Source organism: Mustela putorius, unplaced genomic scaffold (genome assembly GCF_011764305.1).
Source record: "Mustela putorius furo isolate JIRA1106 unplaced genomic scaffold, ASM1176430v1.1 tig00000129_pilon_pilon_pilon, whole genome shotgun sequence".
NCBI classification, from domain to species: domain Eukaryota; kingdom Metazoa; phylum Chordata; class Mammalia; order Carnivora; family Mustelidae; genus Mustela; species Mustela putorius.
In genome coordinates, this window is record NW_025421290.1 from 22180879 (window position 1) to 22194715 (window position 13837).

General features: G+C 39.2%; 1 protein-coding gene across 1 annotated transcript in view; it reads left to right on the forward strand.

Annotated features, from left to right (window-relative positions):
• SLC39A9 (solute carrier family 39 member 9) overlaps nt 1–13837 on the forward strand; it is a 59293-nt gene that overhangs the window by 33891 nt on the left and 11565 nt on the right. The window contains exon 3 of the mRNA XM_004739014.3: nt 7666–7863. Within this exon, the coding sequence (XP_004739071.1) occupies nt 7666–7863 (198 nt within the window). The remainder of the gene's footprint in view (nt 1–7665; nt 7864–13837) is intronic.

The window sequence follows — 13837 nt, forward strand, 5'->3', positions numbered from 1 at the left end:
TCATAGGGAAGCTCTATTTTTAATTTCTTGAGGAATCTCCACACTGCTCTCCAAAGTGGCTGCACCAACTTGAATTCCCACCAACAGTGTAAGAAGGTTCCCCTTTCTCCATATCCCCTCCAACACATATTGTTTCCTGTCTTGCTAATTTTGGCCATTCTAACTGGTGTAAGGTGATATCTCAATGTGGCTTTAATTTGAATCTCCCTGATGTCTGATAGCCATTTGTATGTCTTCATTGGAGAAGTGTCTGTTCATATCTTCTGCCCATTTTTTGATATGATTATCTGTTTTGTGTGTGTTGAGTTTGAGGAGTTCTTTATAGATCCTGGATATCAACCTTTTGTCTGTACTGTCATTTGCAAATATCTTCTCCCATTCCGTGGGTTGCCTCTTTGTTTTCTTGACTATTTCCTTTGCTGTGCAGAAGCTTTTGATTTTGATGAAGTCCCAAAAGTTTATTTTCGCTTTTGTTTCCTTTGCCTTTGGAGACATATCTTGAAAGAAGTTGCTGTGGCTGATATCCAAGAGATTACTGCCTATGTTCTCCTCTAGGGTTCTGATAGATTCCTGTCTCACGTTGAGGTCTTTTATCCACTTTGAGTTCATCTTTGTGTATGGTGTAAGAGAATGGTCGAGTTTCATTCTTCTACATCTAGCTGTCCAGTTTTCCCAGCACCGTTTATTGAAGAGACTGTCTTTTTTCCACTGTATATTTTTTCCTGTTTTGTCGAAGATTAGGCACGCTCTCTCTGTGTCTGATAGATAGATAGATGATAAATGGAAACATTGCATTTTAAAGACCTGACAGTACTCTGAAGTGAACTGTATTTTCTCTAAAATTGACAGATTTTAAGGGGAAAAAATGTCATCGAGGTACTTCAGAGTTATACTTATATATATATATTTGATAGTGAAGCCATAGCCAAATCTCTGCCTCAGAAATGACTCACAGTGGAAAAGTTGCTTGAGGAAAGTAACACAAAAGGAAATGACCTGAATTAGTCTCTAGAAATCTGTCAGTCCAAATGATTTTCTGAATTAATAATCTGGAAACAAATGTGAACACTGGTAGGATCTCAGGCTTGCAGAAAGATGCTGACTGGAATTGGGACCAAAATTTTTTTTTTCTAAATATTTTATTTATTTATTTGTCAGAGAGAGAGCAAGTGAGAGCGAGCACAGGCAGACAGAGTGGCAGGCAGAGTCAGAGGGAGAAGCAGGCTCCCTGTGGGGCAAGGAGCCCAATGTGGGACTCGATCCCATGACGCTGGGATCATGACCTGAGCTGAAAGCAGCTGCTCAACCAACTGAGCCACCCAGGCGTCCCTGGAATTGGGACCAAAATTAATGTTAACAAAAGAAAAGGAAATGGGGAATGGGTTTGTCTAGAAAATTGTGGATCTGTATATATAAACAAAGAATGGAAGTATGACTAATAGGGTTGGTTTAATGGAAGAATCACAGAGAAATATTTTTAGTCTCAGATTCCTTCAAATAAACAAAAATAAAAACATTGCTCTTTTGGAAAACTGATTTCATGTGCCAAGTGAAAAAATACAGACATACTATTAAAATAAGTGTTTTAACACTGGTGCCGTAGAAAGGAACTTTTTTTTTCCGGACTACTACAAAATATTTTTAAGCAAGTATGTTACATAAATACTTAAACAAATACATTACTGTCTTGCATTCTGTATAACAGTTGACTTGTGATTATCCTGGCTACTAAAAAATCAAGTCATTTTCATTGGGAAAAAAATAGAAAATAATTAATTGCTGGAACTTTTGAAATGAAATGCCACATTAAAAAATTATACAAGTAAAGGCCATTTTTTGCCTTCAGCATTTATTTGTTGAGTATTTGCTAGATTTCTGGCTTTCTATTGATTTGATTTTTAGCAGTTCAGAGATCTAAGATATAGCCCCAGCCTTCAAGAATTCACAGCCAGTGGAAAATGAATAAGCATCAATAACAGCAGGGGTTGGCTTACATTTTCTGTGAAAGGCCAGATAGCAAATATTTTAGGCTTTGTGGGCCATATGGTTTCTGTTGCAGTTATTCAACCCTGGTGTCATAGTGTGAAAGCAGCCATAGATAATCTGTGAACAAATGAGCGTGGCTGTGTTCCAATGCAATTTCTATTTACAAAAATAGGCACCAGCCCTGTACTGTAATTTGCTGATGTCTGAATTATAGTATAGTGAGGTATAAGACCTATGGTAGAAAGATACCCAGTGAGCTGTGTATGATGAGGAGAAGAGGACACAGAAATCTCAAGGAAGAGGGGACTTACAAGCTGAGTCTCGAGAGACAAGTTGTGCAGGAGAAGCAGCATGGAGGGCCCATGGATTCATTAACTCACGCATATAGTATAGGCAAAGGGAGAGGTGGGAACCCAGGTTAGGTGTTAAGTGGGTACCTTATGAAAATGTAATCATTCAGATCCCCTCCAATAGCATATTTCTAAATTGTATCAAAAATTGTAGCTACCAAAATTCTGTGATTTACTTCTGATGGGTAGCTTCTTTTTTTTTTCAAGATTTATTTTTTTAAATTTTTTAAAAAAGATTTTATTTATTTGACAGAGAGAGAGAAATCCCAAGTAGGCAGAGAGGCAGGCAGGGGGGTAGGGCCGGGAGCAGGCTCCCTGCTGAGCAGAGAGCCCAGTGCGGGGCTCTATTCCAGGACCCCGAGGTCATGATCTGAGCTAAAGGCAGAGGCTCAACCCACTGAGCCACCCAGGCACCCCTAAAGATTTTATTTTTAAGTAGATTTTATTTTAAAGTAATCACATCCAACGTGGGGCTCGAACGTAGAGCCCTAGATCAAGAGTCACACGCTTCACTGACTGAGCCAGCCAGATGCCCCACATGGCAGTTTCTTAACATCTATAAATATGAAGAATTAAATCATTGTTATCTATATTAAAATGGAAGTATACCTGGGGCGCCTGGGTGGCTCAGTGGCTTAAAGCCTCTGCCTTGGGCTCAGGTCATGATCTCAGGGTCCTGGGATCAAGCCCTGCATCGAGCTCTCTGCTCCACGGGGAGCCTGCTTCCTCCTCTCTCTCTGCCTGCCTCTCTGCCTGCTTGTGATCTCTGTCTGTCAAATAAATAAATAAAATCTTAAAAATAAAAAAATGGAAGTATACCCAAAGTTGCCTTGTCTTTAGCAAAAACAAGATGTTTTAGTTCATTTATTTCACATTTTTGAGACCGTGCTAAACTAGTCCCCAGCTAACAAAGAAGACCCTAGTTGAAGAATGATGGGTGCAGCCATCTCAGTATTGGGCACCAGAGTACTACATTTTGAATTTATTAATTTTTATCAAAATATTACATACAAAAATATACAAATGGGAAAATACGCATATTGGCAGGGTACAGCTCAATGATTTTCACAAACTAAATACAGTCATGTTACCACAAGGATACATTTTAATTGTTCAGCATTACTAATTCAAGATTCTTGGCCTCCTTTTGAAACTTAATAATTTTTCATCTCTGAGCTTTCAGTCAGTTCTTTGGCTTAACATCCTTACTGCTAAAAATTTATTTTGTGTAAGGAACCAAGTGGGCACCTACAACCTGCCCACTCTTTTCTCTTAGGCTTGTTTAATGTTCAGCTCTCTTTAGTTGATCACTGCAGCCCAGGCTTCTAATTTCCAGAAAGTGCCCCTTATTCTAAAATCATTCATTTCTCCTCTGAGTCCAATAACCCTTTCAAACTGAAGGTAGCAACTCAGTGGGTCTTCAGATAAATTTAGTGAGTTGGACTTGTGACCAGCATTTAAAAAGAGCCTGGTAGAGGGACAAACAAAGAGGGAAAGAAAAAGAAATGGAAGACTGAGTTGTAACCATTATAAGCTTCACTGTTTGGTGAAACTTTGTATTTAGTTTTTCATGTATATAAAATTTATTTTTTACTATATAGGTCACGGTCTTGAAAGTTTAAAAAACATCATAAATCTCATTTCAGTAATTTAAAAATACTACTTAACATCAGAATAACTGTTGATAGTCAATGACCTTTTTTAAATCAATAAAATGGAAATGTATTGGCTGAAGAAGTCCTTTCTGTCTGTCTCTTGGAGGAACACCCCAACTCATTTTTTTATCCTTTTTTTTAAAAGATTTATTTATTTACTTATTTGACAGAGAGAGATCACAAGTAGGCAGAGAGGCAGGCAGCAGGGGTGGGGGGAAGCAGGCTCCCTGCTGATTAGAGAGCCCGATGTGGGGCTCCATCCCAGGACCCTGGGACCATGACCTGAGCTGAAGGCAGAAGCTTAACCCACTGAACCACTCAGGTGCCCCTACCCCAACTCATTTTAAGATACCAGTGTGATTCAGAGATGTTACTGGAAAAGAGTTACAGGCAGATACTGCTCATCAATGTACACACAGCACTCCTTTACCAAATGTAGCAAACTGAATCCAGCAGTATAAGAAAAGGATAACACGTCTTGATCAATAGGAGTTTATGCCAGGAATATAAAGTAGGGGTTGGAATAATATTCAAAAAACAGTTTAATTCATTATGTTAATTGAATAATGTAGAAATACTATTTGATCATCTTTTTTTTTTTTAAAGATTTTATTTATTTATTTGACAGAAAGAGATCACAAGTAGGCAGAGAGGCAGGCAGAGAGAGAGAGAGGGAGCAGGCTCCCTACCAAGCAAAGAGCCCAATGGGGGACTTGATCCCAGGACCCTGAGATCATGACCTGAGCCGAAGGCAGAGGCTTAACCCACTGAGCCACCCAGGTGCCCTGTTTGATCATCCTTAACAAGTACAGAAAAGAGTTTGACAAAATTAAACTCTCCTTCATTAAAATAAAGTACAGCAAACTAGGAAAGAACTTCCTTACTGAGAAAGGGTGTATTTGAATACCCATGGTTAAGACACCTGTAAGATTCAGAACAAAGCTAGGCCATCTCCTCTCAGACACTGGTATTTAACATTGTATTTGGGGTCCTGGCCAGAAAAAGAAAGAAAAGGCATAAAGATTGGAAAGAAGTAAAACTGCAGATAATGTGATTGAGTTTGTTAAGTGGTTAAAATTTTAAAGCCTCGTATTATCAAATGTTGACAATGGTATAGAGCAACTAGTACTGTCACACACTGCTGTTAGGTGTGTAAGATTGTACAATCACTGTGGAAGACAGTTTTTTTATAGCTAACCCTTCTGCAGAAAGACTTGTACCTGAGTGCTCATAGAAGCTTTATTTAAAATAGAAGATAACTGGAAATAACCCCAAAGTCCATCAGTGGGGGAATGGGTAAACACATTGTGATATGTCCATGCAGTGGAACATTATTCAGCAAAAAAAGAGGAAAAAACAAACTGATACATGCAAAGCATAGATAAATCCCAAAACATTGCTATAAGCAAAAGAATCCTTACATAAAAGTTATGCATTATATGATTCCAATTATATAAAATCCTAGAACGGGGGGGGGGAGTGTTTCTGGGGACAGGAAGCACATCAGTCCTTGCTTGGGACCAGGAGCGATATATTGATGTCAGAGGAGCAGAAGAGAACTTTTCTGGGATTTTAAAATCTTTGGTGTCTTGGTGGTAGTTACTAGAATTTTTTCATTGTGAAAGCGCATTGTGTCTTATTGTATGTAAATTATACCTCAATAAAGTTGATTTTTTACAAAAATAATAGATTTAGGGGTGTCGGGGTGGCTCAGTCAGTTAAGTGTCTGCCTTCAGCTCAGGTCATGATCCCGGGGTCCTGGGGTTGAGCCCTGTATCTGGCTCCCTGCTCAGTGGAGAGCCTGCTTCTCCCTCTCCCCACTCTTCCTGCTTGTACGCTCTTTCTCTCTCTGTCAATTAATAAAATCTTTAAAAATAAATAAATTAATTTTTAAAAAATTAAAAAATAAAAAAGAGAGATTTGGGCATTCAATTTAAAAACAAGTAGATAAAATCACTGTTAGGAAAAACAAACAAACAAAACTGACCAGATTAAAAAATTCCATTGGGCTGATGAAGAAGTTCTAGAGCTAGATGATAGTGATGGTTGCAGAGCAGTGTGAATGTACTTAATGCTATAGAGCTGTACACTTAAAAATGGTTAAAATGGTAAGTAAATTTTATGTATATTTTATCACATTTTTAAAAAGATTAAAAAATGGCTATGAAAACAAAATCAGGAATTAGGAGAATATATAGTTGTTTTTTTGTTTGTTTGTTTTTTAATTTCACATGGCATGTGCTTTGTGTCCCTCAAAAATATCTTTTAAAGGATTAAGGGAGGGTCTAAAATATTACAAGCTTGTGTAATTTCTTTGATCAAAGGTAAAAATGCTTAATTTGATTGTAAATGAGAAATACCCATCATGTTAGCCTCTCTTCATTAAATACAGCGAAGATCAGGATTCTGGCATTGAGGTATTTATGCTTTGAGTGTCATATTTGAGTATAATAAACCAGAAGTGTTATTTGGCCAAGTGTCACTTCTATAATTCAGAGTATCCCAGCAATTATATTTCTAGAACTGAATTTAGATGGAAAGCTGTGTCTCTTAAACTGCTCTGCCCTTTTGGTTTCTAGTTAGTGATTGCCTACTGGTATATGTTTTTAAGATTTTATTTATTCATTTGAGAGAGAGAGCACGAGCAGGGGAGAGACACAGAGGGAGAGGGAGAAGCAGGATTCCCCGCTGAGCTGGGAGCCAAACTCAGGATTGATTCCAGGACCTAGAGATCATGACCGAAGCTGAAGGCAGACACTTAACTGAGCCACCCAGATGGCTCCCCTCCTGATATTTTTTAAAGCTAGAAGTTTTATACTCAGTTTTCTCTTTATTTGCAATTTCTAAATCAATTGAGGTCTAAAACTACATGAATTTGGTTGAAACTATTTTCATTACTACTGCTCTTCATTTGCCTGTCTTCATCAGAACAAAATTTACTGTAGTTTCTTGATGATATTGGCACAAATTTCTTAGCCAAAAAGAAGGAACTGAGGATGATATCACTTGGGAATATGACTGCTTTCTTGTTCGGTGATTTGCTTCCACTTCCAGGTGTTGAGAGTAATAGGCAGTTAAAACATCTACATGCCAGATACCTGGGTGGCCCAGTTGAAGCATCTTCCTTCAGCTCAGGTCATGTTCCAGGGTCCTGGGATCGAGCCCCACATTGGGCTCCCTGCCCAGTGGGAACCTGCTTCCCATCCCCTGTCCTTCTCCCTCTGCTTGTTGCTCCCCCTGCATATGCTGTCTCTCTTTCTGTGTCAAATAAATAAGTAAAATCTTGAAAAGAAAAAAAAAATCTGTATGTCAAAAAGTTTATGATTGGCTGGTTTGTAATATAGGAAGTAGATGTCTTTGCAGTAAAGTAAGTAGAGCTTGAAATACAGAAGAATGGGAGCATCTATAAAAATGTTCCGAGGAGGAGGGGCACCTGGGTGGCTCAGTGGGTTGGGCCTCTGCCTTCAGCTCGGGTCATGATCTCAGGGTCCTGGGATCAAGCCCCACATCGGGCTCTCTGCTTAGTGGGGAGCCTGCTTCCCCCTCTCTCTCTGCCTGCCTCTCTGCCTACTTATGATCACTCTCTCTCTGTCAAATAAATAAATAAAATATTTAAAAAAAAAAAATGTTCCGAGGAGGAAAAGTTTTTCTCTTCATGGTTCATTCTGTTCTAGGTAAACACCACCAAGTGAGTGAAACACAGAATGTGATTGCGTCAGACAAAGCAGCAGAAATACCAGTTGCCCATGAACATGAGCACAACCATGACCACACACAGCTGCATGCCTACATTGGTGTTTCCCTTGTGCTGGGCTTCGTTTTCATGTTGCTGGTGGACCAGATTGGCAGCTCCCATGTGCATTCTACTGACGGTAAGTGGTCCCAAGACTTTCTGGGCAGTACAATAAATTTACAGTTTAGAAAGTCACAGATGATTGAATAATTCAATATGTATCAATGGCCTTCTTTAGTGCCAAAAACTCTTGTCTTTCTTGGGTACTAGTGAACATTTTATTCAGTTGGGGGAGTTGGTGAGTTGTGACATGTGGCACAAGAGAGTGCTCGTTGGGTTATTACCATGCTTATCTCAAAGCTGTCTCATTTTGTTGAGTCTAGGGCAGAAATTCTTTTATTTGGAGGGGGGGTGCAGAAATTCTTAACCTTTTTTGTGCCGTGGAGCCCTTAGGCATTCTGAAGCCTGTGGACCTTTTATTGGAATCATGTTTTTAAACATGTAAACCATAATGTGTTGGATTACAGAGAAAACCCGATTATGTTGAAATATAGTTCCAAAACATTAAAAACAAATTTATGATACAGTAATGTATATCTTCTTTATTGATGCATTAATTAATCAAGTAATATATTTAAATCATATGCAAGGTGGAGTTAAATTTTATTTTTTTAGGACAGCAGCATGACAGATAGCTTTTATTGCTTAGCTTGGCTAAAAACAAAATTGTGAGAGGGAATTCAACAAGGCAACAGAGTGTCAAGTTGAACATCCAGTTGATCTGGTTTTTCGTTTTGATGGTTACTAGTATAAAAATTCTTGCTTCAGGAAGATATTTTCTTACAAATACACTTAAACACATTCATACCTTGCTTTCCAAGGAAAGATACACTTCCTCAACTACAACTACTATTCTCCAAGACTTAAAATTTAACTCCAGGCATAGTAGCTTTAGAAAAAAATTTTTTTTAATTAATTACTTATTTATTTATTTTTAAAGTAAACTCTAGGGGCACCTGAGTGGCTCAGTTGTTAAGCGTCTGCCTTCGGCTCAGGTCATGATCCCAAGGTCCTGGTATTGAGCCCTTCATCGGGTTCCTGGTTGGCGGGAAGCCTGCTTCTCCCTCTCCCACTCCCCCTGCTTGTGTTCCCTCTCTTGCTGTGTCTCTTTCTGTCAAATAAATAAATAAAATCTTAAATAAATAAATAAATAAAGTAAACTCTACACCCATCATGGGGCTCGAACCCATGACCCCAAGAAATCACATGTTCCACCAACTGAACCAGCAAGGCACCCCCAGATATAGTAACTTTTTTGTATTAAGATCAATGAATTCATTAGGAAACAAGACAGGTGAACATAGGGGAAGGGAAGGAAAAATAAGACAAAAACAGAGAGGGAGGCAAACCATAAAAAACTCTTTATAGGAAACAAAGTGAGGTTTGCTAGAGGGGCAGTGGGTGGGGGCATGGGGTAATTGGTGGTGGGCATTAAGGAAGGCATGTGATATAATGAGCACTGGGTGTTTTATACAACTGATGAATCACTAAGTTCTACCCCTGCCACTAATAATAAACTATGTTAACTAAATTGAATTTAAATTTAAAAAATTTTTAAAAAGATCAATGACTCCATCTTTGGCTGGGTCAGCATCTTTAATATGGCTTATATTATTTAAAAAATAAAGATTCTAATCCTTGATACAACATTAATGCCACCATGACAGAATAAATGTGGAAGAGTTGCATCAAACTCCCCTAGAGTTTATAGAGGGGTTTATAGATAATCTCTTTTCAAATACACTGACAGAACTTTGCGGACAGGCACTGCTGGAGAGCAGCATAGAGGTGTCGGTCCAGTGAGAGATCCCCTGACTCCTGCTGTTTAGTAGCTGAATGACTGCGTGCAGAGTTGCCTGAGAGGTGCCCAGCTTCGTCACGTGAGCATCTGCAAACACAAAGACTGTCATCGTGCAGTGTGGTGGCACTTTATATGCCTTTAAAGTAGTGATAAGTGGAAGCAATGATAGGAAGATATCCACGGCTGTAAAATAACATGAAGTTATCAGAGTACTCCTGGCAGTGAAGTATAGGTGGTGCCAGTATTTGCAGTTTTATGGTCTGTACCCATAATCCAAGGAAGTGGTGAGTTTCACTTAGAGGTTAGTAAAAATTAAAATGCACTTTTTTTCTGAGTCAGGGTCTCAGGCACCCCCTGCATTGCACCTGTGTTCTTCTGTGTGGACCCTAGGTTAAGAATGCATGGTCTACAAAAAAAAAATCTGAAAAAGCAGGCAAAAGACATGAACAGATAATTCATAAAAAGGTAATTAAAGTGGTCCTTAAACATATGAAAAGATGTGCAATTTCACTTAAGAATGTACATCAAGGGACGCCTGGGTGGCTCAGTTAGTTGGACGACTGCCTTCGGCTTGGGTCATGATCCTGGAGTCCCGGGATCGAGTCCCGCATCGGGCTCCCAGCTCCATGGGGAGTCTGCTTCTCCCTCTGACCTTCTCCTTGCTCATGCTCTCTCTCACCACCTCTCTTTCTCAAATAAATAAATAAAATCTTAAAAAAAAAAAAAAGAATGTACATCAAAACTCTGCCGAAATGCCACTTCGAACCTGTAAGGCAAAAATTCAAAAGCTTGAGAATATACTCTGTTATCAAAGCTACAGTGAAACATACCTTCACCTATTGCTATGAGAGTACAAAATTGTACGGCCGCTGCAGAGGGGAATTTGGCCATATCAAACAAGACTATGTTTGTATCTATCCTTCAACGCCAAAAATGCCACTTCTGAGAATTTATTCTGATAATGCAGCTCCAGTAGGAAAATACACATGCATGAGGTGATTCCGTACAGCATTATTTATCATTGTAAAACCACTTAAATGTCCAGTCATGGACATTGGTTGAATGAAGTGTGATGTGTGCATAGAATGGAGTTTTACAGGTCGCCCTGAAAAAGGATGAAGAATCAGTTCTTTGTGAATTGATAGGGAGAGACTTCTAGGAGATATTTTTAAGGGGGGAGGGAGCCAAAATGTAAATTAGTATCTATCATATACTACATTTTGTGTAAGAAAGAGGGGGACTAAAACACATACATCTGCTTATTTTTACAGAAAGGATACCAAAAGCTCAGCTAGACAACTGTAAGAGGTGGGTAGGATGGAGTAGAAGAGTTTCAGGAGGGCATGGCACTTCCCTGGGCATGCCTCTTTGATGTCCAGTCAAATGACTGGATGACTTTTGGAAACATGCTGCAATTTCCCATATTCAAAAAATAAAATGAAATCAACAAAGTTAGGGGAAGCTAACTGAAGCAGGTGAACTGTAATTCAAATGAATAACACAATCACACTGAAGGGGATTTAAGAAAAAACTCAGATGACATATGAATATAGTATTTGACTATATATTTTTAGTTTTGAATGGAGTTGGAGGAGAAGCATAAAAAATTACTGAACTCTTTTTAGTAGGCTTTGCTTTTTGTGAAAGTACAGGTAAAAACAATTCTGAAGCTGTTTTAGGTATATTCTAGGATTAAGCAAGTGTTACTCTCACTTGAGTAAGTGTGCTGCTGTTGGTGGAAGCAGAGTTCTTACTGTGGAAGAGGGGACGTGCAAATACGGAATGGGGGAAGGCGAGAAAGAACCCCTATAGGGATGGACTGGAGTTGGAGCTATTGGACTCATGATTTCTAAAATGTATGTGTGTATATGTGTACATATATATGTGTGTGTTTATGTATACATGTATGTATGTCCTAGCTCTGTCTGCAGAGAGGGCCTAGAAGTAAAGACACCCCAGTAGCAATGAGCATACCAGTGCTCTTCAGAGAAATGGCTGATTCCAGGAGAGGGGCAGGGTAAGTACAAAATGAGCTTGGAACATCTAGTGCTCAAAAAAAAAAGTAGGAAGGAAGGGGAAAAATGGAAGCTTGTCACAGAGTTTAGAACCAGCTTGAAGGGGTTCCTGCTGGCCAGATCTAAGACAGTTTGAGCACCAAAAATAATTACGAACAGTAATGAAACAAAAACCATTGAGAAAATGGGAAGCACTGAGCACATTCATGTAAGAGAGAAGAGGAGGAGGGAGAGCACTTGCTTCCAGTGGGTTGCTAAATGCCAACTTGTAAGTATAGAAAGAGTACTGGCAGGAGAAAATCCTTTTTGCAAGCTTCGTGGTAAAAATTGGCACGTGCCAGAGTCAACAAATGTTAAACCTAGGGAGTAAATTTTGATTTTTTTATTAGTAGTTGCAAGGGAAAAAGGAATAATGAAATAAAGAAATCCGGTAGCATACTTGACCAGATGATCAAGGTTAAAGTCTTCGGTGTCTGTTTGCAATGTGAGCAAATAAGTGCCTATCAGACCAGCCTCCCCACAGATAACTGGGAAAATTTTTGAAAAACCTCTATGAAAAGACACTAGGGAGTGGCCTAAAGCAGGAAAATTCTGAAGGGGCGTCAACCCTTAGAATAGGGTAAATTTCTGTTTTTACTGCTTTTAAGCAGTCAGCTCCCAGTTAGGGTAGCTAAAACTGATAGAAAACTCGGTCTCTCTGGCCTAAGGAACTAGAGGTCAGGTAGCTACAGCCACTGGAAATTGAGGGGAGAATATCTTAGAAAGGAGAAATACAGAGAAACACAGCCCCAGATTTCATATATAAACTCAACCAACATCTGGCTGAGCCTCGAACCATTCTTTTGCAGGCAGACTCAGCTAAAGAGGAAAGAACTGACCTGGGATTCGGGCAGCTGCCGGAAAGACAGACTTGGCAGTTTAAGCCAAACCAAGTGACTTCAGGCAAAACACAAAGTGGACACTCTTTGGAGGCATATAATTGAATCCGGAGTATCCAAAAAATGACATTCACAATTTCCAGGATATAATCCAAAATACACTGTACTAGCAAGCAGCAGATAGACATAGATTCTGTGCCTATAGACATCCTGAGAAGCAGCACCTGTGTGGTATTCCATCTGAGGATGCATAATCTCAGGCCGCATCAGACAAACCTAAAAGGAAAGGATCATTCTTTTCTTTCTTTTTTTTTTTTTTTAAAGATTTTATTTATTTATTTGACAGAGAGAGGTCACAAGTAGGCAGAGAGGCAGGCAGAGAGAGAGAGGAGGAAGCAGGCTCCCTGCTGAGCAGAGAGCCCGATGTGGGACTCGATCCCAGGACCCTGAGATCATGACCTGAGTCGAAGGCAGCGGCTTAACCCACTGAGCCACCCAGGCGCCCCCCCCCTTTTTTTAAGATTTTATGTATTTGACAGAGAAAGAGCACAAACAGGGGGTGCAGGAGAGGGAGAAGCAGGCTCCTTACTGAGGAGGGAGCCTGACGTGGGACTCCATCCCAGAATCCTGGGATCATAACCTGAGCCACCCACGCGCCCTGGAAGGGATCATTCTATTAAAAAACAAGAAGGGCTCAGAAAGGGACATGTATTCTTCAGAGATACCAGTGTTACAAAATCGAAGGCAAAGAAAATGCTCCAGATTAAAGGAGACTAAAGAGATACAACTAAGTGCATATATGACCCCAGACTGGATCCTTCCTGGGAAGGAAAAATGCTCTGAAAGACATTCCTGGACAGTTAACAAAATTAAAATATCCAAGAGAAATGAGAAAAAAAGTATCAATGTTAAATTTACTGAAGTTGATCATTGTGATTATGTAAGATAATATCCTTTCTCTTAGGAAATATACTTTGAAATATCTGGGGGTAAGGAGTTTTCATGTATGCAACTTACTTTGAAAAATGTGTGTGTGTGTGTGTGTGTGTGTGTGTGGTTTGGATACAGAAAGAACATGAGCACAAATAATGAAGCAAATGGGGCAAAATGTTAGATAGTAGGTCATTCTGAGAAATGAATAATGAATGTTTTTTGAACATTCTTGAAACTTTTCTGAAGATTTGAGAGATTATTTCAAACTTTTATTTGAAAGATTACTTGAAAGATTTGAAATTATTTCCAAATAAATGGTTTTATTTGTTTTTGGTTTTTTTTCCCCCAAATTCATTGAACTTAATTAGCCTTTTTAGTCCAAGGGTACTTTTTGTTAATCTCCTTGCACATATTATTTCTTTTCAG